Source organism: Porites lutea, chromosome 7 (genome assembly GCF_958299795.1).
Source record: "Porites lutea chromosome 7, jaPorLute2.1, whole genome shotgun sequence".
In the NCBI taxonomy this organism is placed as follows: domain Eukaryota; kingdom Metazoa; phylum Cnidaria; class Anthozoa; order Scleractinia; family Poritidae; genus Porites; species Porites lutea.
Window position 1 is genome coordinate 10,631,822 of NC_133207.1, and position 24,959 is coordinate 10,656,780.

At 38.7% G+C, this 24,959-nt stretch overlaps 2 protein-coding genes across 4 annotated transcripts in view; both read left to right on the plus strand.

The window, feature by feature from the left end:
• Window positions 1-379: 379 nt before the first annotated feature.
• On the plus strand, window positions 380-10,397 carry LOC140942913 (synaptotagmin-16-like). 3 transcript variants are annotated; one of them, XM_073391932.1, is made up of 4 exons: window positions 380-490; window positions 3,897-4,681; window positions 5,863-6,067; window positions 9,311-10,397. In XM_073391932.1, the coding sequence occupies exons 1-4, from the start codon at window positions 475-477 to the stop codon at window positions 9,628-9,630; spliced, it is 1,326 nt and encodes a 441-aa protein (XP_073248033.1). In that variant the 5' UTR covers window positions 380-474; the 3' UTR covers window positions 9,631-10,397. The 3 variants fall into 3 exon arrangements, with proteins under 3 accessions (XP_073248033.1, XP_073248034.1, XP_073248035.1); XM_073391933.1 differs by lacking the exon at window positions 9,311-10,397 and adding an exon at window positions 7,160-7,575; XM_073391934.1 differs by lacking the exon at window positions 380-490 and adding an exon at window positions 3,602-3,786 and having other exon boundaries at window positions 9,311-10,389.
• Window positions 10,398-15,494: 5,097 nt separating this feature from the next.
• LOC140942823 (tRNA (32-2'-O)-methyltransferase regulator THADA-like) overlaps window positions 15,495-24,959 on the plus strand; it is an 86,337-nt gene continuing 76,872 nt past the window's right edge. Inside the window, exons 1-5 of the mRNA XM_073391829.1 lie at window positions 15,495-15,597; window positions 18,816-18,916; window positions 19,659-19,798; window positions 20,416-20,512; window positions 21,303-21,369. Of these exons, the coding sequence (XP_073247930.1) occupies window positions 15,528-15,597; window positions 18,816-18,916; window positions 19,659-19,798; window positions 20,416-20,512; window positions 21,303-21,369 (475 nt within the window). The 5' untranslated portion in view covers window positions 15,495-15,527. The remainder of the gene's footprint in view (window positions 15,598-18,815; window positions 18,917-19,658; window positions 19,799-20,415; window positions 20,513-21,302; window positions 21,370-24,959) is intronic.

The following is a 24,959-nucleotide window of genomic DNA, read 5'->3' on the forward strand; positions in this document are numbered from 1 at the left end:
GAATACCAAAGCAACTGAGTTACCGCCGTAAATGAAGAGAAGTTACATTGCAGCAATGGTTTACATATGGTATTCGTAGACTCGAACTCAGTCTGCTTGGCGAGCAAGACCTGGAATCTGGATACGCCGAGACACTAAAATATTCTTGTGGGCGTTCGAAATCTATTTGATAAAATCACTGCGTGACAATGTAATTTGGACGATGTATTACTGTTCGCGCAAAGATAAGACACGCAAACTTATTCCTGACTGTCCCTGACTCTCGCCAAACAGAATATGAGTAACTTCACCTGGGCTTGAGTCACTGGTATGCGCGCAAACTGCAAGTTGCATTTATATTGCACATGTGCTGTAGGCACGACTCTTTTGCATAACAACATTTTATTTGGATTTCCCCTTAGGTCTTCAGACAGCTAGCTGACAGCTACCAAATCTAAAGACCATCAGGAACCAGCTTTATGAAAACAATTTGCAATGGTTCTCCCTGGAGGTAAGAATTTCCTTTATCGTCTGAGTAGGCAGTACGAAAAACAGTTTGCAGAACGATCCAATGAAACCTTGCCTTTGAGACTATACGTCCCCCCCTATTATTACATGCATGGCAGTAAAGAGAGAAAAAAAAAATCGCTTACCACAAAGAGGAAGATCAGTCCATTTTTCCCTAAACCCAATCTAGAACTGGCTATTGAAAGTTCCCCCAGACTTGGTTTGATGCACTGTCTGGCCAGCCTGTTAGTAAACAGATCCTAATCAAATGCCTTAACAGTATTATAATCATGTCAATAGTTCTCAGGAAATTCATTGGATCAAATTTTGGGTAGAAAAAGTCGGTTAATAACATCAAACAGCGACAAAAAGGATAATTAATCCTGATTTGTTCACCAGTCAAAGCATGCACGCACATAGCCCCAGGCACTTTAGGTATAGCTTTAACACTTCGACTAATCATTTCTAAAAACAGGAAGGTCAATAAATACTGGAAGTGGATAAATAACTAACAAACAAATAAATAAATAGATAGATAACTAAATAATAGGTTAGTGAGTCGTGAGCCGAGCAATAGTAATAATTTGCGCCTGTAAATTATTTCGCGTTATACGACGTGATATAATCATTTTTCAGTTTTCTTTTTATCTGGCGTCGCCACAGTTGCAGCGTTACTGTATCTAGTAACTAGAATAACACTGTCAAAACACTGCGACGAATCTGTTGACCAATCCAGGAAATACCATAACATACCACAATGCTCTTTGTTTGTCACCCCAAATTTTGCATAAGCATTGTTTTCAGTTTCTCTTGGGGCCATTTTAACTCCCAAGAGAAACTGAAGACAACGCTTATTTTGGAGTGACAAACAAAGAGCACTATGGTATGTTATGGTATTTCTGGAGCGGTCAATTGTGTCTTTCGCTTGGTAAGCGCTGTATACAGTGCAGTCTAAGGACCTGTTTACATGGAGTGGTTGACCCCAGTCTAGTGGGGTTTGTTTCTTTTGTTTTCACGCTCTGGGGGACACAAAACAAAAGAAACTTACCCCACTAGACCGGGGTCCCCCACTCCATGTAAACAGGGTCTAATTATATTCAACGACTCAAGTAGAACTCCCACTGGTGCCAACGTTTGTTTTGGGGACAATATGGAAAGAAAGGAATGGAACTAAATTTTAACAGTCGTTTCCAATCGGACTCTTCCACGTGTTTTTCGACTTTTCCGTCAACAACGTTGGAAAGAACACCTTAAAGGAGTGATATGTGGAAAACTAATTCAGATATATCTCCGGATCTGAGGCCCCGTCCACACTAATACCATGAGCGTTTTTTATTGAAAACGCATCGATTTGAAAACGCTTTTGAAAGTGGATCAAAATGATAACGCATACATCTCGTATTAGTGTAAACGGTTGAAAATATCGCAGGCGCGTGCGTTTTAGCATGTGCGTAGAGTTCAACTTACGTCAAAACATGCATTCTATCGTTTTCGAATGTTTTAGTGCGGACATTCGAAGACGTATCAAAACGATAGTCTGGACGCGAATCGATCGATGCGTTTTCGTTGACAACGAAAACGCATCCTTTTGAAAACGCATTATTGTGGAGAGGGTTTCCACAGGTATGCGTTTTGTTGTCATCGAAAACGCATCTATCGATTCGCGTCCACACTACCGTTTTGATGCGTTTTCGACTGTCCGCACTAAAACGTTCGAAAACGCTAGAATTGCACGTATAAACACACGCGTCTATGATGTTTTCCGTCATCATTTCCATTTTGATGTGTTTTAGACCGTTTTTGATCGTTCACACTAATAAGATATGTATGAGTTTTCATTTTGATCCATGCACTTTCAAGAGCGTATTCAAATCGATGCGTTTTCGATGAAAATGAATCTGAATGTATGCATTTTCAAACGAAAACGCATTAGCATGGACGGGGCCTGAGTAGACGTGTCTGAGGGAAAGAGCGAAATCTCCTCTCTTTTGGAAGACCCGATATGAAGGCCACGCAAGGTCTACCCTGCGTTGCACGGGGGCGGTTTTTTTAAATAATTATAACCGGCGCCTTCTACTTAGGCTACGCAAAGTCGCAAAATTTGAAAGACGTTTGTGTGGTGGGGGTCCAGTTAGTGCTTCCCAACAAACAAACGACTGTAAATGTGGCCATTTTGGAGCAATAAGTCTTCGCTTGCTTTGGACGAATCTCCTTTAAATTTGGGAAGCTTGCTACTTTAAAGGCGCTTTTTCCGGCAGTGTTAATGGAAATTCGCCCACTGGTCTTACACAAAACTTGAAAAAAACGTGGAAGGGTATGATAAAGAGTGCTCGCTTTTAAAGGATTCGCTATATTTTTCTATACCTAACGCAAATTAAAGGCTCAATATGTTAGTTTAAGTTGTTGACTACAGCCCGCTTGCTGCTGTGTAGAGTTACATCTAGAGTAAATAAGACGGTTGTCACGGGCTTTGCTTAAGTTTCGTAGATGCGCTGTATCTCGTGTTAATAAGAAAGGAAAAAAGAATGTGTATGATTACACCCTATCAAAGGTTATGGAGTAAAATGTTTCAGTTCTTTTTTTTAAGTGTAAGTATCTGAAAAAATAGTAGCATGCATTGCAGAAAGAGAGCTGGAACAGAAAACTAGGATGTCTGACGAGAAACGGCCCTGCCTGTTTTCATTTGAGTTTACGATTTGACTGATAATGATATAAAACTTAGGAAACTGCGGTCTCGTGAGCGCATCATCATGAAATTTGAATTCATTATTGGTGTGGGGAAAACCTTTTCTTAGACTGTCCAATTATTGGAAATTCAGCAACGAAATTGAAATCAATTAGTAACAGTTAACTAAAACCGAACTTCTTAACGTGGCTGAATAACGTCTTAGTTGATAAAAAAAGCTTGAAAGAAGCTCTGTTATCACCGCAGAATAACAAAAAGGTCTAGCAAAGCGTAAAAAAATTTGAGTTTGACAAGTTTAATCGTCAAATTTAATTCTTAAAGCTTTCGCCGGATTCTGAATGGTACGTATGGTGGATCCATTTGTGGCGTTATAGCGTAGCAGATATTGACCGGAAAAAATTCTTCGTTTTATTTGAATTCGCTGTAACCACCTGGCCTTGTTTTGATTCTTGTGATCGCGCTCTTGAAAATAAATAATTCATGATCATTGATCAAAGGACCTTATGACAGCGATTCCCAATCTTCTGTCGCGGGGCGTAACATTTTAGCAACATGTCGAAACCTTAACCGAATTTGTTTGCTGTTTCACCGTTTTCCGGAGGCCAATATGGCGTGTAAGTCTTCCCAGTAAATTTGCCAAACTTAGCTTAACTTTTTCTTGAAGCTATTGTCGCTTTTGGTTCAAGATTGTTTCATTAATTGTCATCTCTTGTTGTTGTTTCAGTGCCAACCCCGGCTATCGTGTTTATGGCAGTCATTGGCGGCTGTTGCCTTCTTCTACTGGTTTTATATCAGTGTTTAAAGGCCGGTATGTTTTTTAAAACCGAGCCACCGGCTGACTCGCCAGATGGAGAGAAAGGTGGATACGCGGAACTCGGCGAAGCGTATGGCACCGAAACGGATGATGATTACGTCGGGCCATCTTCGAAAGCAACAAGCCGAAGAAGTAGCTTTAATACAAGTGGGAGTAAGTCGGATGGCGAGCTGGCGCTTGGTGACAGCGCTTCTGTGTACGGTTATGGGAAATACTCCGATGGGGAGTACAGTCCTGCTAACGCAAGACGTGCTGTCTCAGCTTATGGGGAAGCGATTGACATCGGCCAGGAGGAATTTCTGTCAATTGCTGGAAGGCTGCAAGTATCGGCAAGTTATGCGCCAACAGCAGAAAAGTTGGCGGTGACTGTGCTCCGGGCAGAGGATGTTCCTACAAAGCACCGAGGAGGTGCCGCTACTGTTCAAGTTCGTGTCGTACTTCTCCCGTCAAAAAAACAACGCTTCAAAACGAAAGCAAAACCAGCTACGAATCCGAACTTTCACGAGACGTTTACATTCAGTCGAGTTCCTCAAAGCGATTTGCATGAAAGTGGCCTGAGGTTTAGATTGTATGGTCACGAAAAACTTACACGAGATAAACTGCTAGGAGAAATGACAGTTAGTCTAACAGAGTTTGACTTGGAAGGCGACGGAGAAGCGCTTTGGCGAACTCTTACCCCAAGAAATGCCCTAAGCGTAAGTACAATATTAAAACGTATATTTGCAATGTTTTACCCGTATCTTTTGCTCTTCTTTTTAAGAGAATTCTCCCAATAACGTTTGTTGTTTCAGCTGATCAAAGGGTGTCTTTATTTTTCGTGACTGGTTAGTTGCTCAAGGGAAAAGTAAAAATAATACATATATGGTGGTTTAAGACGAAGTATTTTTCTCGTTCACTAATAATTCTTAATTTCATTTGGTAGACTCGATGATCAGTTCAGAATTTTTATTCGCTTCTTCCTTTAGTGGAAATTACGGGGTTTTTTCTCTTTCTGAACTACGTGGTTTGGTTGAACCGCGTAGCCGATATTTCTTGTTTTTCCTGTCAGTAGAGACACTTAAATTGTGGTCAGTATTATTTGAAGGAACACTCAGAACATTACTGTTAAATCACACTAATACTGGATAGTGAATAAGCTGTATGCAAATCTAGCTAGCGATTTAATCAAGTGGAACCAATGAAAAGGTGGCGTATTTTAAATATCCATTGTCCTTTGTTGGTGACACGCGTCTTCTACTAAAGCTAACAATATGAACAACGCTTAGTGCTTCGGGAGCGGAGATTCTTTTGGCAGAAAGGGACACAACAAAACTCATAATCGCTTACAAATGAGAATTTTTTGCAAACCGATCACTTTATCATGTTTATTGTAGACGTTGTACCAAAAACCTCGCGCTATAATTATTGGCCCACCATTAACTTAGTTTGGAACGCAAGAAACTCACTGATGCGATTAAATATTTTCTATAGCAATCTTCTGGATGCATGAAATGGTTTTCAATCCTCTTTCACGGATCAATGGAAATTTGTATCATTGTCATTATGCCTTTTTTCCTGAAGGGAAAACTGCGTAAAAAAGTTAAACATTCTCATTTCCTTTGAGGTAACCATGTCCCTCCTCAAGGTCTGATCATAATCCTGTTTTACAGAATACGAAGTTAGTATGCAAATCAGAACAAAAATATATGAATATATATATTTATTTTTTGTTGTTATGTCTGAGATATATAGGTACTATTTAATACCAAAGGATGCCTAGTCTGTTAGAGTGAAAAAGTGCTTTTACCAATAAACAACCGATACATTGATAATGAACTAAAGGTGTTTTTATTATTTTTCATGATCATATTTTTAAAAATTTGTTTCTTTATTGTAGGCTTCTGACTCAATGTATGATCTTTCTGACACTGGAAGCGTCAAAAGTTATGGGTCGTATGGTTCTGTTTCGTCTCTTGCTATGGCTCAAAGCGGTGCTCCAGAATTGTTGGTTTCTCTGTGTTATCAATCTCTTACAGGAAGGTTAACAGTAGAAGTGCTGAAAGCAAGCAACCTGAGAAATGTGTCCATGCAGCGTGCACCAGGTATGCGGAATGAATAATTAGTGAAACTTACCGTTACGTTCTAACTTGATTTGTCTTTTATTTCTCAAAAAGCAACAATATAAACAGTGTATTAATATCAACTTCTCTTCTCCTTTTGACCTTAATTTTTTTTGGCATGGAGGGTATAGCTTGAATGGAGATCCCGAGAAAGGTGTTAACTTAGAATACAGTTATCGCTCTAGACATGTAGTCTGCGAGGGACGCCACTGAAGAACACAACGCTTTAGTCTTTCAAAAACACGCAACTAAGCACTGTTTAGTTTTAAAGAAATCGGGAAGAACAAAACGGCGTCTGCTCTTAATACAACCCCACACAAACTTCACATGTGGTTAAATAAGCTGAGAATTCTTAAGCTGAAAAGGTCCGCTTTTTATGCCCCGCTCATTGCGTCCTAATCAACAAGGGGATACTCTGGATACTTTCCACGTTTGGATAATTTAAGTTTTCTCAGATTTAACTTGCTTGAAAAGGTTTTAAAAAATAAACTAAAATCTTAGCATTAAAAATGGCGGATAGCTCGCGTGGGAGGAAAAAGGAAAGAACACTTGGCAATGACGTGGGACCTAAACCCACAACAACAGGAAAAAACATTGACAAGAAATGGGAGGCTTTTCATCTGCCATGCCTCCTGAAAATGGATCATTAATCTAAAATACTTCAGTGGTCAGTGACCAATTGCGCATGATCAAATCTATTATTTTTCAACTGCTCCATAGAAAACCTAAAGCCACTTCAGTGTTTATAATAATAATAACGTATGTAAGAATTTAAAAGCATCCTCTTCATTTACTCTTAGCTTATTGCACAGAAGAATCTGTAAATAGTAGGAATACTAGTTAAATAGAACATGAGACTGGGTTTTTTTAAAGCATTAGTAAACACAGTAACTATGTGCTTAGGCAGGTTCATATATAAACTTAGGCGTAAACGGAAATCCCGCGCTCAGTCTAATCTTAAACTTTTTCCGACTACTACATCAGAAACACAAACTCCTCCGCATTACGCAGTAAATCATAAGCACATTCATCTCAGAAACGTAACTGGCGCAATTTCTCATTCACTACTGACAGATTCATACGTGAAAGTGTCTTTATTGTCTCCATCTGGCAAGCAAGTTGCAAAAAGTAAGACCACCATTAGGAAGAGTATGGTCGACCCAGAGTACAATGAGAGTTTCATGTATGAAATATCCGAGAAAGATCTTCACATGGTCACTTTAACAATCGCTGTTATTGCGATATCAAAGACAAGGAAGAAAAAAGACATGATAGGATGGTTTTCACTTGGAAAAAATTATAGTGGCCAAGAGGAGATCAGGCACTGGAATGACATGATTCAAGAAAAAGAACAAAATATTAGTCGATGGCACGTTTTAGCTGATGCATAACCGCGTGTAAATGTAACTTTAAACTCAGTAAACATTTAAAAAGCAGTGAAAAAAATAGAATAAGTTAAGATTTGAATGGCAGTATTCGCATGAAGTAGAGGAATCGAATTTATGCAAGTAACTGCTATCATACCATATAAATGAATAATCTAAGGGTAAAAGGTTGACATTCCTAACTAAAATGATTGGATAAGATATTTTATGGTTATTTTTTATTATCATTAAATGATACTTAGATAAAAATAAACGAATTGGAATTGCCATCTTAAAGGATTTTTGTTGCGATTGAAAGAAACGTATTCTCTGTTGTGTGTAACTAGGTTTGAACCATCCAATCACTTCACACTTTCAACTTTAACGTTCTACGCTTTAGCATTCATATCTCTTTGCTTCTTAAATATTTTATTTTTTGTAAATAATCAAAGTTTCGGAACCGCCTAGTGCTTTGCACCATGAGTTCTCCAAATTCAATTAGACTAAGTACACAGACTCCAATCGCAGCAAAAATCGTACAGTAATCGTTCAAATGTAACAAACAGGTACTAAAAACAAACTCTTGTAAGAAGAGTCTACTGGTGAATGAATAGTTTAAGAGTGGATATCGTTATTATCTCCACCATTATCATCATCGTCGTCATCACCGCCACCTTCATCACCACCACCTGGCCATCCGCAACATCCTCCTCCTCATCATTTTTTGTTGTTGTTATTATAAGCTAACTGCTGCTGGTCAGGTACACTGAAAAACAATGAAAAATCATCCTGGAACGCGGGCGTTTCTCTTGCAAATAAATCGGCGTTATTAAAAGTGATCAATTAAAAATAAAGACACTCAGTAATAACAGCAGAGTTATATCAAGGTTTACTTTGTGTTCGTAGTAAGTGTAGAGGATCGTTTGGAAAAACAACACTCCTTGAATCAAATAATGAACTGTTTTTTCAATAAAGATCAGACAATTCAGCTTTTAGACTTCTACTTGTTGTATGCACAATTCCCATGCACTTTTGTAGCCAAATGAATGCCGGGACTGGTCTGTTCCAGCGGAATCCCCACTTCTGAATTGTATCAGATACTTATAAATTATCAACGAACCATGTGAACTGATCCGTTGTTGATCAAACACTGTAGTACACGGTCATGGAACAAAACCTGCCCAGTGAAACCTACAGAGTTGATAAAAGGAGGAGAGGAGTCAATCGTTTGGTTGGAATTGAAGACCGAACTGATGCTTGGAAGGAGAAACCTTTCCAGTCCTCAATTATTCGAGCTTTAGAATTTCAGCTAGACTTGACGAATAAGAAATACTAATGCACGCACACGAACAAAACATCTAGTCAAAATAGTCTAGATAACTGAAGCCCTACGCTCAAAGTCCTCAAACAATCTGTTATAAACCAAATTTCACTTCAGCAGAAAAGGGATTGAACTAAAAATGGAAATTGAACTCACCTGAATTAATGCCCTTTAAAGTGGTTACGTCACATAGATAATGCCGTTTTAGGCGGTCTATTCTGTGCTGACCCAACTTTTACTCGTTTCAATCCATCTCCATCCTTGTCACCGGCTGCAACAGACGACAGCAAACAGATTCAATCTATAATTAAAGTCTTAAAGATCAAAACTGGACCATTATTTTTGGGATACAATTAATGCGAGGACAGGTTTTAACAGTTTAAAAAGATAGCAACTAGCATGACATAGACCTTTAAATCTTTATTTCCAATGTGAACTGAGTTGACCCGTGGTGACGTGAATTATTGAATTATCACATGATGGTCAGCGTCTTCATTTGCAACTGGCACAGACTTACCCTCTGCTGCTTTTTTTTTTCAGATACCTATGTTAAGGTGGCCATGTTTAATTCCATTGGGCAGCAACTATCTAAAAGCAAAACGTCCATACGACGTAGCATGTGTGACCCAGAGTATAACGAGAACTTTGTGTTCCAGATTATTGAATTTGAACTACCGAGCGTAAGCCTCATGTTTTCTGTCGTCAACATAAAGAAAATGAGACGGAAGGAGATAATAGGATGGTTCTCGATGGGACGAGATAACACTGGAGAGGATGAAGAAGCCCATTGGAAAGAAATGATCGAAGCCAAAGGACAGCCGAGAAAAAGATGGCATGTTCTTAGTGCTGTGGATTATTAAATTAGTTTATTTCTTCAAATTAAAAAGACTATTCGGCTATTTAACTGAGCAGTTAATTGCATATAAAGAGAAAACTACCCTAGACTTCTATTTATTTGTTCATTAACTACAGTGTTTAGTTTTTTGTTAAAGAGCAATTATTTTTATTATTATTTAAAGTAAACTACTTTTTTATTTGTAGGAGTTCGTTCTAAAAGCTTTCATTCACATTTTTTGTATTTTTTTGGAGATTAAATGTGTTCTGAACTGTCGCAAATGGTAAGACATTGCTTGCAAAGAGAGCAATGGAGCGTTTGCACAAAAATAAACCGGTGGTCTTGACAGAGCATGGCAGACCGGAGATACGTCACAAAGTAAATCATTCTATAACTTAATTAAGCCAGCAAGACGGCCATTATGACTGCATAACAACAGCGGTTCTAAATTGCACCCACTTATTAATGACCTGATCGCAAAATTAAGTTCCCTGAATAAAGAAAAGGAAGAACAAACAGGAAAGAAAACCTTGTAGTTTTTATGAACTCGTCGTCTTGGAAACCTTTCGGCATTCATTTGAACACAGTATGTGGCAAGCCTAATTAGTAACCCTGAAAGGAAGATCAATCCAAGAGCCGCCAGACAAGACAGAATGAGGGAGGGGAACAAGTCATCCATTATACTTCTTTACAAACTTGTACCCTGTATCATGTATGCTGCGTAGTTATTTTAAGGACGACTACTTATTGGTCGGCTAAAATTACGTCATGTAATTTTAAACTTGACGGATTATTTATTTCACAGTCGATCACAAAGCAAGCAATAGACATGACGTGCCAATCCGATAAGTTGGCTTTCTATGAATCCAAAGATTTCGACCCACGCTAGAGAAGCCGCCCAAGAGTAAAATGGTCCCGGCTTGCAGACAATCGCTGAAGAAAGCGGTTGCGGTTTTGACCCGATGGAAATCGTTCATGTCGTCAGCCGTTGAGTCACACACTCCAAAGAGAGACGTCTGAAACAGTTACTGTAGCAGCTAATGCAGTCCAGTGACGTCACTACCCGAAAACCGGATGATTCTGTGTAATTATGAGAAATTTTAGCGGGACTGTCATTTGAAATTTGAATTCGCATGCTCGAAATGTTTGCATGGAGTTCAGAATTTCAACATAGCTGTTTCGTTAATAGCAAAATGAACTTTACCTGTCCCGTCTTGTTTTCGAAATTATGACTTGTTGAATTACTGAATTCAACCTAGGGGATGAAGAAGCAATACATAGTTTACATTCAGACTGTTTCGCAATGGTTTTAACCGCTGGTTTTTACTCTGATTCCCGGGCTCATAATGTTCGGAAAGTTCGAGTGGTCAAAGTTGGGTAAGTTAGACAGTGGTTAGACCCTTTTCAACAGAGGTGTCAGCAGTGATTTCGTTTACAAGATTGTGTCGAACGAGTAAATTTTCGAACTTCCTGTCATTTCCACTATCAATTGTAATGACTATTTTGGTTTTTTCCTTTGTTAAGGACTAAATGGCTTGTTTCGAGTTTTAAGCAAATAGTGTTCAAGTGTGTATTTCGTTCTTGCATTGACCAGCCTCGAGTTTAAATCGTGGAGCTGTATAAGCAAAAAGCACAGATTAGCACAAAGCCTTGATTGTGCTATTAAAGAATGTTGTCTAGTTTAACATTTTTTACCTCAATTTGACCCTTCATCGATATTTTCCATAAAATCATCACCTTACTCATTTTTAAGAGTTTTTACTGTTTTTTTTTTTTTCGTTTTTAACTGAATTCATTTCAGTGAATGGCTCTTAAACAGACAGAAGTGATTTTAAAGACCTTTAAAGGTTTATTTTGGAAGTAAAAAATTTTTGTTCTAAATTTTGCTTTGAACTGTGTACTCTACTTTTTAATTTGCTCTGTGAGGTTTTTGGTTACGTCCGAATTTGCACCGAATTCAGAACAAAATTTCTATCGACTATCAGTTAAACTTATAAGCCAAAACTATGAGTATCGTAATCAAATAACCTAAGATAATCGACAAGGACGCTTAAAACAGCTTTACTACGAACATGTACCATTGCAAATAGAACAAGTGGTTAACTTAAGTCTTTAAAACAGAAGAACGAAGAAAATAATTCAAATTGGACAGACTGCAAATTATAGGTAGTTGCTAAAAAACATATCTACGTGTCGTAACTGTTTATCAGTAGGATGCTACTCGGCTCCATTAAATCCTATACCAATAGCAGAACACTTTAGGAGTAACCACCCACAATGTGAACACAGTCACTCACGGAAAACACATATCAGTGGGGAAAATAACGCAAAGTGAAATTAAGACTTTATTTGACGAACTTAATGTACACGTCAATTAAATAAATTAATAAATAAATAATGCACGCGCACAAAATAAAACTGTGCGCGCACACGTACCAAGATACAACTGAAATACAAATCTAACAAATAAGTGATGTAAGGATACCATGGTGCAATTCAAGCCTGGATTGACAATCTCATCTCCCGCAAGGCTGCACCATACTTCTCGACGATAAGGCCATGGCGATTGAAGAATTTATTAAATGATTTCTGAAGTACATTGGTTTCAAAGCCTTGTTGAAAAAATTAAATTAGTTGAAAATGATTTTCTCATTTCAGGAGAGGATGTCATTTGTTCAGAATTGATGATGTAGGAATTAGACACCAAGTAAAATGAGTCAAACTGAGTTTATTATATTTGCCTTCACATAAGAGATATTTCTCAGACTGAAGAATCTTGTAATAAATCTCAAACACCAAATAAAATTCCTTTCACAATTTTTACTCAAAACGTGCGCGCTACGACATTTTCGTGGCTTCCATTTTTTATTGTTTAACAACTTATTAAAACCAAACGAAAACAAGCGGCTGTGTTGCATAACGTGGCGAATAAATGCGAAGCGCTACTGAAAAATACTAATCAATAAACATAACAAAGTCAAGACAAAATAACTTACAAAACTGAACGACAACAAGAACGCAAAAGTGAAAAGGCGAATGAAATAAAAAGGAGAAACTCACAGATGATAGCGATTTCCAAGATGAACGCGAGGACGAGCAAAGGCCAAGAGAAATCTTAAACTGCAAAAGGTAACTTAACCAAGTACAAGCGAAGGTACAAATGGGATATTCAAAAAACTGAGCCCAAAGAAAAAAGAAAAACGAACAATAAACGACTAATGAATCCAAAACTGCGCTAAAGGCGTGAACACTAATTATAGCAAAAAATAAGAAACCAGGCGAACAAATAAAAAGTCTTATATTCCTGGCGCTACATCTATTAAGAGGCAACCATCACTAAAGGTGGTTTAAAATCGGGTCAGGCATTGTCTTATCAGTTCGTTCGTCATAAAGGTCGAATCGTTAAAAGCTCAAAAATATGTAGTATGTGTTCCCCATTCCGTTCGTGGCTTGGGAAGTCTTAGTAGAAAACCATGTCTAACATTATAATTATCATCTGATTTAAAGGGCCCCTAAAAAATACTAATAATAATCTGTATGGGTAAAACCGACGAAATCGAAGTTGCGACGATCGCTATTGATGAAACGACGATCTTAGAGTTTTATAAAACGTCGGACGATCGCATTGCTATTCCGATCACGTTTGACAACTTACGGTAAGTCGTGCTATGGCGGCAAAGAAATCTACCAAAAAGTTTTCTGCAAGTTCAGAGTTTTTGTTTTGCTTATTAAACCTTTTGCTTTTTTGATTTTTTCGATTTCATCGTCATCCTGAACGCTCAAGCTCCTGGTAGAACTACCAGGTAAAACGATTCTTTAGGCGACGATTTCGTTGCAAAAACAGACGATTTGACAGGAAACAAGAGACGAAAAGGAAAACGCACTTTAGAAGCTCGAGTCCTGATCAATAGGTTAAAATGAGCGGCTACAGAATATCCTGTCATTTCAACTTGATAATTGAAATAGAGACTGCATGCTATTGAGGTAAAACATCATTTAAGCAATGGCCATGCTATAAAATTATACTATGCAGCATGTAGTATGAATTTGTTTGTACCATGTGACCACCTATAATAGCCAACTTGAATTCTTAAATTTAATAACCACATACATATACACCAAGGTTTTTTCCTTATCTAGTAGAATGTTGTTTTCATAACTATGTGGATTATTATTATTACTATTATTATTATTATTATTATTAGGTACCATGAGCTCATCATCATTGTCCTTTGTGCCACGTGGCCAAAAAGAAAACCATGTATCCAGATACAAAGCAACTAGTCTTAATGGCAGGGTACATGTATTCTGCTTTTAACTATATAGCAACACTGCCTACTGCCCTGTGCATGTCAAGTACTTTTAGCAATGACGTTCCAAAACAATGCTATTAACTGGCAATAACAAATGCCCAACTTAGGACAAAAAATATTCCTGAGCCCCCCAAATAAAAAAGAATAGTATACATCTTTTCACCAATACCAGAATTTGTTTTGCTGAGAGAAACACAGTTGACCTCTGGTAAACAAAGTCCCAAAATAATTGCAGAAAAGAATATTTGTAGAGTTCACTTCTATTAACATCATCTCCTTTGCAGCCACTCTGGCCGGAATCACACAATGCTCCCTGGGGGGAGGAGGGAGTGAAAGGGGATAGCATTGCATGACTTCGGCCCAAGGGGCTGCAGAGACCATTTTTAGTACATCCACCTCTATCAAGCGGCTATAGCCACCGTTTCGCCATCCCAATGATCAGAGTTCTCCTATTGTTGCCACGTCTATAAAGCCACCATCAAGCACTTGATACACTTGTTTGGTTTTATTCTAAAATATGATAAAGGAAATACAGTCCATAGGAGATAGAATGTGATGACTGTTTGTGGATCAGTAATGCTGCTCCCACATGTGTCTGCAAAATAAAGTGATTTTTGTACTAAGGATTATGCTAACTTAAGGTAAACCGCTTTTGACTGGCCAGCCTCCATTAGGTGGCCACTTGCTGGTACCTTGGGTGTGGCCAGTTAATGCAGGTTCAACTGTATTACTTGCCTTCCTACACCAGAGTCAGTACAGTTTAAATAATTAATCTTCCTTTTTATTGATGCCTTCTGTTGTATATTGAAGTTGCAAAGCACTTTGTATAACAACAGTTTCTAGTAACAATGAACCAATGAACCACAAAGGTGCGTAGTCAAACGTGATCAAACCCATGATGTTGAAATGAGTGTAGCCTCTGTAATCCCAAGGACACGCGTTAAACTGCCGCAGTACTAACCCCGTAACAAACTCCCACATGTATGTCCAAACGACGTATATCAACCCACGTACCACCAAAGGAACTCGGCCATCGAGAAACAAAAACATTCGCTCAACAGCGAACGAAGACAAAGCGTAAATGGGGAAGGACCAAACAGAGGTGCATCCATGGAGTTTCCAGCCATGACGATACTTAGCAGAGTCGACAAAATACCAAGTTGCCGTGAACATGACTTCAGCAAAGAGGCCACACAAGCCGTAAAGAATGAGCCGCGAAGCTAACGGTAGGCATTCCTTCCCAAAAACGGCTTTCTTGTTATTTCTTGGTTCTAGTCTTGCTCCGCATTCGGTACAAGGAATATCACCATTTATCACCTCGGTCATGGTTTGGCTGACAAAACAGGATGATTTTCCGGAGGGACGTTAAAGAGGAACCGAAACCGGCTCGCCGGAGGTTTGTTTACAGGTAATATTACCGACAGGCTAAATTTTCAGCGGATTCACTACATATATATATATTGGGGACATAATATGGAGTCTTACATGAGATACTAACCTAAAAAGCAATACATACATTTGCGCGGCATTTGCGCCTGTCCCGAAAGGTGAAATCCGCTGTAATTTTCATGGACGCGTAACGCACGTGCGTCTTGTGTCAGTTTTCATCATGAAGAAGCAAAAGCGAAGAATAAAGCAGAAGTTACTTGTCAGTGAAACTTGCAAACTGGAACTAAAAGGTAAGTGTCAGTGTTTTTTGATGGGTGCATTGATTGCATCTGATGGTGTATCCGGACCAGGATTCAGGATCCCGGATCCCTGATCCCCGGGCCCGGCCGGCCCCGATCGTATCACTCGGATCATGGTGCATCAGAGGAACCGCAAAATCTCATCCGGACAGGGATCCACTGGTACCTCTGACGCACCAGGATCCGAGTGATCTTAGATCTAAATCCTGATCAGATCATCCAAAAGGAATGACCCTAAATCTTAATATATAGATTTGGCCAGGGCTAAAAGCGAGGCTCCCATTAATATATTTATAATTTAATTGAAACAATAAACTTGTATTCCACAATTCAGTTAACTTTAGAGCACATAGCACGTTCATGTGACTTTTGAGGGAAAGGCTAAGTGATTTTAGAGAGAAATAATTTGCAAACAGCCCAAGAGTGAGCCAAATCGTACATCAAGTTGATATCCTCATATGTACACCCAAAAAATAGCAATCATCTTCGATAACATTTAGGAGCCATAATGGCTCTTAATCACCGTAAGATTAATTAGGCCTGGAAAAAAAATCAGGTCGAATTTTTTTGCGTTCGACAAGTTTACTTTACAAAATTTTGTCAACAACTCCGGGTGCGTGTAAACCAACCTTTTATACCATTTATACATCACATCTGAGGTGAAACAGTACCATGAGGTACTGTTTTCATCATACAGACCTCGGACAGAATGCAGTATTTCACAATTTTGCAATACAAATTGCACCCATTCAATATTCAGGACGATCGAAACATGCGTGGGCTTTTTAAACTGTTAAAAAAATTTCCAAAATCACATATACGGCCAGCCAGGTCTCACTTTTGCAGTGCAAGCTGTAGCGAGTGTTTGAACGAACATACTAGAGTTAAGCTGCAACATATTAAAGAAATTATTAGGTTTATTCAGTTTTATTAAATGGTTTTATCCATGTGTAATCTTTAGCGCCGGTTTGATACGCGCGGCATTTTGAGTACTCCTGCAAGCGATGTTCACTGAATGACTGAAAACAAATGGCACGGCGATTATAATTACAAGAGAGACTACCAACAATCAATAAAAGAAATATAATTCGGTGAAACATATACAGAGACAACATTTTTCATTCACGTAGACAAGCATTAAAGTGTCTCTAAAAATCCTGAGTCTTCAAGCTTAAAGCTTAAGTTTATGTTTTAAGCCGGCTTCCCGGTATTTACTTTTTTCAAAGATGAACTCAAGGCAAGAAAATCGCTCAAAGCTTTCTTTTACAGCCAGAATTATAACTAAATGTTTTTTGGAACGTTTTCTTTCTATTTGCGGTAAGAAAATGTCTAAAGGCTTTTTAAAGTTCTGTAAGCTTATATCAAACCTGATTCTTGGTCAAATCAAATTGTCTCAAATCTTTAAAACGTGCTTAAACTACATAGCTGCATAAACTGCGCTCGACTTCATTAAATTAGATATAAAAAACAAACATCAAACACAATAATTACTGAGGCTTACCATTAGAATTGCAGCTTCTGAAAGGTATCGAGGAAGGCTAGTAATCGCTTCAGACTTTTCAACCCTTACGCATCAAGCAAGGTGAAAAGCGAAATCGATGCCATCCGAAATCGGATTTCCGACTTTGACAAGTAATGTATTAATTTCTCAACCAAAAACCAACTAGCCATGAATAACAGAAGACTCCTGATAACAGCTGAATTTCATTTTGTGCATCCAGTGGAAAAAGACAGTTAAAAACATCATAAGTTGACACAAAACTCTGTCGGCTTCAGCTGTCAAAAGAAACCAGATGCTGCATAAATTTTCCGCATGAGCTCACCTGTCAAATTTTGACCAATCAAAGCATAAAAATTGGACGTAGAGCGTGACCAACGCGTGACCATGGTGAGCAAAGTCAAAAGCAACTGCCTTCCCTGCCTGTAATAGTTGGCTGAATTTTCGCGTCCCAGGTCAGTCTTAAATCAAAATTTTAATTGTGCGGCACAAACACAAACATATTTCATATGAATTAAAAACAATCAATCAAACTTGAGCCTGCGATCATTTGAAAACTAGTAACTTGTCAGCGAATAACTTCAAAAAAATTCTCAACCTCGATGGGTCAACACCTGAGCCCGGGATACGGTCAAGTGATACTGGTCAGCGGATACCCTGTTTTGACAGCTGTCAATTGATCACAACATTAATGTCCAATGGATGTGTGCATTATCAGTTTTCCTGTGCTCTCAAATTAGCTAGAAAGTATGAGATTGAACATTGATTGCGATCTAGTAAAACAACTGGTCAGCGGACAGCTTCCAAATAAATCACGTCACCTTGATGAGTTGACACATGAGCCCTCGATATGGCAATGTGATACTGGTCAGTGGCTATCCTGTTTTGACAGCTGTCAATTGACCATATTGGGAATGGCCAATATAAAAGACAAGGGTTTGCCAAGACACACCTGAGACACCCCTCCCTTCCTTTTGATAGTCTCCCCTTCCCTACCCGTACAATCTTTAGACGCGTACGTACGTACGTACGCTTGGTCAGTCACGTGACAACCAAACGAAAAGAGGTTGACCATATTCTATGAGTATGGGGCTCTGTCCCATGCATGCGAGGCAGCCCCGCTATAATGTGATCTGAGGGTGTCTTTGTGCCAGCGGTGATTTTCAGGTGAAAGTGAATGTCATGCTCCAAAAAAAAATTTGAATTAGCACATGTAATCACTTGAACTTGAGGGCAAGTAAGGATTAATGTCACAAGTACTTTCAATCATTTTTCTCAAAATTGGCCACATAAATTGCAAAGTGACACATGCAATTTGGAAAACTTTGAAAATACTAGGGTCATTAAATATTTATGTTATTTAAACTGTGATTTGACTGTGGTTTCTTCGGTGAATAATTGTAATATATCCTTTATTCTTAACTCTTTACGCTCTTTTTCAATTATTCAGGGGTAAGAAGGAAAGGTAAGTCCCCAACTAGGTGGAATAGAGGGAGCATCTATTGTAATTGAAATTTACTGGTTTGACTGTCCAAACTACCCACTTTTTTATCCAGTAGAGCTTGAAACATCGGGGAGCCTTTTTCAAAACTAAGTCTGGCTCTATTTTCCCACACAAGAAAAAGTGATGTCTAGCAGGCTCTGACAGTGCCTATGTATAATGATGTAGTTTGGGTGCATTATTTTTTCCTTCTTTTGTCTGTGTCCTCAGGGATGTGTGAGTCTGGAGAAAGCTGGGCTGAGGTTCCAGAATTGTTTTGCCAAGTTTTAGAAGAGGATGACAGTGTCAAACAATGTGCCCTTCTGAAAAAGGTGTTTCTTTAATATATATATATATATGTACAGTCGAACCTTTTCCAACATAGCTTGTTCTAGGCATTCAACTAGTTTGGGATGGAGCTAAGAAAGCATTACAGGAAAATAACTGGGGGTTGGGAGAAAGGGTGAGAGAATGCCTTTCTCTTCTTGTCCCTTTTCCCTGTTTCACTTTCCTTTCATTTTGTTTTTGTTTCATGTTAATTCCCATTGCTTAGAAGCGAACTCCTACTGTGCAGCTACCTTATATCATTCACTCCCACAAAACAACTACCATTATGTACATGTAACAGCCACCAGCCTATCCATTAATTTTACTGTTACCAACAGCCAATGGGCATTGAATTACAGAATGGCAGAGGTGCACTTTTTATTGATTAAGTTGGGCCAGGGACTGGACAAGAGAGAGTGCTTTGTATCATGTTTGCTTTATTTAGTGGCTCAGTTGTATCCTAGGTTTAAATTCAATTATCCATTGTTTTAAGCTCATACTGTACATAACCATACTTATGTAGAACAATACAAGGTTGACGGATAAAAATTTAAACCAAGGATCAATTCCAACCACAATTAACATGTGCAATACGATATGAAATAGAATGTACCATCTATTTAATTTTTTTGTTTGTTTGTTGTTTTAATTACCAGCTGGGCCTGCTAAAATTTAGCAGGCCCAGCTAGTAATGTGCTGCATTAGTGACGGTTAAAGGACGTCATTTGTTTGTTGTTTTGTTGCTAGGCTGCAGGGATCCTTCTTCAGTTTACAGACCACAACAAGCAAGGAATACCTCATGAAGACTACCGCAAATTTCTAGCTTTTCTAGCTGAAGTTTTTGTGGCTTGCAATGTGAAAAATCCCTTAAGGAGAATTGTGGCAAGGTATTTTTGTACCACAAAGGTTACAGTGAGAAATGCTATACCAGATGAGTTATTTTCAATTTCTTTCTTTTAATGATTAGCAATGACCAAATGACATTGGCAGCATACCAAATGTATGTTATCACATGGTTTCAAGAGCGTTTGGAATAAATATGCACATGTAACGTTTATGACTCATAATTTTGTGGCCTTTAAAACAATTTACAAGTGCTTCTTTACCCCAAAGACTAGAGAGCAGGAGCAAAATAAAATGGTTACTTACATGTATTAATAATACTGATGAAAAGATTGTGAAATTAAGCTTATCATGATTACTGAAAAAGCAATGCACTCAAACAATGTAATGTTACGTCATGTACAAAGGTACATGCATGTATCTTAGGTAAAAATCATATTTCTCTTAATTAGCCCATCATAAAAGAGAAATATTTTTATCCGTGTTATTGGATACATGTATCACACAACATGAAGCATGACCAACTCACTGGAAACAATAGGACAATGCTGTTAGGGAGGTACCAGCAATTACATTAGGATTTTTTAGTCAGTCAATCAGAACCTACCCAAACCACATTTGCGCTAGCCTAAGCAGTGTATCTAATTTTTTTTCCTTATAGCGTCTTTAACAGCTCTCCAACGGTCAAGTATTCATTTGATATCTTATGTTCTGTGATTTTCAAAAAGTTGAGCAGCACAATGGAAATGATGGAAGTGGTGGGTACAACACTTTTAAATGGATGATAATAAGAAATGATAAGTGTTAACTTTTATGGATTATATAGCCTAAAGGCCAGTAAAATCACTTGTACTCAACACTTTTACCCAAAGAGTAACCAGTGAGGTCATTAAACTAAATCTCCTGCCAAAGCAGATGATTAATACCTGGTCCTCTTGGCATTACTTTTTGGCTGTGGTTTGAGTTCGTGAAAGCTGTATATCCTTGTTGACATGCTAAACAATAGAAGTACATTTGCTTACAGTGTACTGCAGATAAAGCAGAGAAGCCGTTTGCTTGGGAAAGCAATATTACTTGATTACAAGTAACTTTTGCTGTTTGCAAAGGTTTATCACACAGCTGGATAAATTCAACCCTTAAAAAAAAAACAGATCATCCAGCAAAACTATAAACCAACACATGCATGCAAACCCCACAATTAATTCTTGCAGGTGGACACTTAACAACTTCTTGTGCCTTATTGAGGCTTGCAGTAATTTTCGTAGCTTATTCACAGCAGCTTCACTGTCTTGCATTTAGATTTTTAACTTCTTGCATTTCAAATGTTCTTGCAGGTAAACTGCAAAAAAAAAGCATTTCTACCTCTTGTGGTGACTTGCGCGTTCTTGTGGCAGAAGAACTGCTTGCATCACTTAATTCTTACATGCATTATTTTTGGGCTGTACTGTAATGATGTAGTTACAGTGTACAAGATGTTTTGCCTGCCAAGCCTGTCTGAAATATTGCATAAAATGAAAAGTGTACTTTGCATTAATTAACAAACTCTAGGGAAAGGAAGTATTTGCCAGGAGTGACATAGACATGATAGTTGATATCTTGGAGTTATTTACACTTGGTAAGTACATGTAGAAAGTTTATAAAGGAAGTTATTTTCCTTACCTAATTGTCTCATCACCTCTTCAATAATTTACACATTAAAAAGCCCATTATTAAAATTATTTTCTTTTCAGTGTTTCAGGGCTGATCCACTTTTACTATGACTGTATGAGGAGGCCTTTTACTAATACCTTTTACCAACACTCATTTGTTTATTTATTGCTCACTAAATGATAATAATTTTAGAATGATAAGTTTTTCTTGGACAGTTCTAACAAATCTAGCCTTCATTACAGACATATTAAACAGCGGTATATATATTGTCTTCAAAGTAGCACACAACCACATTTTCTGGATCCTCAGTGAAGTACTGTAACACCCTATGAGGTTTGCAAATAATGACTTGGCTTAAGGTCTTCTTGATAGAACTACAATCTTGGACAAAACTGTTGAGAAAATTGTATACTTGGACAGCATTTTTCTAAACATCGTAGCTGTACCGGTTCTTCCCTCTCCCCCTTCCCCTGAAAGCAATGTTGTTGTGTATTCAAAAGAAAGCCCGATCCCTGGCCGTTTGTGGGAAGCAACATTGAATTGGGGGAAGGGGTTTTCTTTCTGCAAAGGCGTTGTTTTGGAAATAGTTTTGTTGCGTAGGAAAGTGGACATGATGGGGGAAACTTTCTCAAGTAGTTTTGTCCGGGATTGTAGCATTTAACAAGGTTTATATTAATTTCGTTTCAAGTACTGTACGTAGGAGGATTGCAGCAATCAGATGTGACACCATTTATGAGGTTAAATTTTAATTGCAACACAGGGTGAACAAATCTCAAAAACAAAATAATATAATTATCAATCGGTCATCAGTATATAACACGAACTGCAGACTGTGGACTACAGACTACGGACTGCGTACTGGATATAAAATAGGGACTGGGTATAAAACACGGACCAGGTATAAAGTGCGGACTACGGACTACGTTGGTAAATGCTGTGCTAACTGTTTCTACTCTGTAGGTGAGGATAAATATGATCAAAAGATCGCTAATGAGACTCATGAGTTTAAGTTATAAAAACTCCTAGAAATTCTTGGTGGAGGTGTACCACCTGGTTCTCCGAATCCTTAACCTGTGATCAGGTGTCCTTCTGAGCCTGACCAAAATGGTATTATCAACACCTATTTTTAGACCTAGCCTTGGTCTCTGATATTCTATGAAAGGGGTGTAAACCATGTCATTATATCATCGCTTACAGGAGCGTAGCCGGCCCGGGCCTTCAAATTTTTGGTTTGATCACTCTATGCGCTGTCGGGTTTAGCTAAAAAGCTTAAGAGCTGTAAGTGTTGGTGAGGTCAGTGCTGACTAGTCATGTGTGAAATTTTCAGGATGTGTGGTCAGTCAGCCAGGCCTACAACTACATGTGGTCCAAAAGCTGGCTATGCCCCTGGCTTAGAATATACATTATAATGTTCGATGATTTAATTTTGTCATTAATCACATATAGGTGAGTAATCCCCCCCAACCCCCCTCTACATGCAGTGTAAGAGACAGAAAATAAACGTTATATGGTGTGGTCTTCGGTGACCGCACACAAATATCGCGGGCGCTCTTTCCCACGAAAAAGCACATGTTTTGTTATGGAGTTATACTGTCGTTTCGTTAGGACAAGTTTTCCTTTCCATTAAGAAGGCACAATAACTTGTAAGTATGCAGTATTTTCGGTTATTCGGTCAGTATCATCTTTTTAATAGTCGCGTTGTTGTTATTTCAGCGAATCTTTCTCTTTCACGTGCAATTTGTGAATGGAATGAATACAAGTTATGTGCAGACATAGTTAATAGAGGGAATGGTTATGAAACCCGACAAAGTTCTTTGTTGTATGTTTTTGTTCTCTTTTTTGGCCTTGACCCTGCACAAAACACAATAGTTGTTTACTCCGTACTGAGGAACTAACCAATAGAAACGTGCTGGTTACGTAATTCATGCATAACGTATGAACGCAAAACAAAAGATTGTGCAGGGTCGTGGACCTTCTAACATAAATCTTGGCATCTTTGTTTGCTCCTTTGATGTTTGCCGGGCTTCATAACCAGTCACTTCAATTAACTATGGTGCAGATTAGAAACGAACTAGCAAGTGAACAACTGATTAAAGTACAGGTTCAAGTAGCTATGAGTGGACGCTACATCATTCGAAGTTATTGATTTCAAGCAGTACTGTGGTTAAAGGAACGGAATGACTGGCAAGAATTCGAAGAGCAAGAAATCGAAAAGTGGTGCTAAGAAAGGTGGACACGAGCAAGCAGCGACTCACGTGACTCCACAGAAGGAAAATGTTCCCGATTCGACGCCAACAGAGAAATCGCCTCAGCGCACGTTCCAAGGTGATGAGAATGGTGGATTAGAGCAAGTAAGGCCATCATTAACAAGTGGAAACGTGGAATTTGGTTTCTATGGCGAGGATCCGGTAGAACAAGGCAGTAGTTCCAGGCCTGTTAGATTAAGGGAGCCGAACAAAAGAATAGATGAATTGGAAGTTGGAGTCGAGAAAGCGGTTCATGCGAAGCGTCAGCGAAACTGGTATCTTGGAGAACTGCGGAAACGGCGAAATTGTGTACAAGAATTGATTTTAAGCCCTAGCACACAGATAAGTGGAGTGGAAGCCGAGATTTACAGGTATAAAGAAGCATTTCGTAACTTTGTTGTCAGTCATGATAATTACTTCGGCTTTGAAGATGATGAAGAGAAAAAACAACTTATTATTGACAGTTATCAGAATGAACGAGAAATGAAATTACAGTTAGAAATCCTCATAAATCAGTGGAGGAAAAAGGGAGTAGGTACCCCTCCTTCTGAATCTGGATTGAGCCATAGGTCTGACAAGAGCGAGAGAAGTTGTGTGTCAAATAGAAGCAGTGTTAACGAGAAGAGAAGGGTGGCAGTAGAAGCTAAATTGGAAGTGCAGACCCTAAAGGAAAAGCAGGAACTAGAACGCAAATTAGAAGAAGTAGAAAGAAGTAAAGCAGAGTTAAACAGGAAATTAGAGCTGTTGAGTGCTAAAACTAAGATGGAGCAGGCGGAAATTGACTTATTGCTGGAGCGCGGCGAAGAGAATGAAGCGAAGGATGGGATGAATGATTATTTAAAAGAGCATAGTGCCAATTATCCTCCTGCGAAGGGGCATTTGTCACAGCCTGTTACGGGTGGTGCCACACTCTCTTCAGAATCCCAGCCAGTTGTTGACAATGGAAAAATGCAAACATCTTCAGCACAAGATATTGCCCAAACTTCTCTTTCATCATTGGTGACTGCGAGTTACGTAGCATCAGAGTCAGCGGTCACGACTTCTGGTCCAAACGTAGGAAGAGTTGCAATTCACAAGACGAGTTCTAGTAGTTTAACTACCCAGGCTCCAATTAATTGTACTAAGTTCAGCACGCCTATCAGTTATGTACCTCGTTTTAATTTGCCAAGGGCAACATCCACAGCTGTTGCGGCATCACCAATGTCGATGCACCAATCACCAGGAATGCCTACATGGTCTTGTAGTCCACGAACTGTAGGTTTAGATGCATCAGCGACCGAGTTCTATCCTGCCAACACTCCTCAGCAAT

Bases quoted from the DNA above. Each gene is read 5' to 3' on its own strand.
- LOC140942913 (XM_073391932.1), top strand. The intron at 4,682-5,862 runs GTAAGTACAATA...TCTTTATTGTAG, and splicing joins CCCCAAGAAATGCCCTAAGC to GCTTCTGACTCAATGTATGA. The intron at 6,068-9,310 runs GTATGCGGAATG...TTTTTTTTTCAG, and splicing joins GTCCATGCAGCGTGCACCAG to ATACCTATGTTAAGGTGGCC.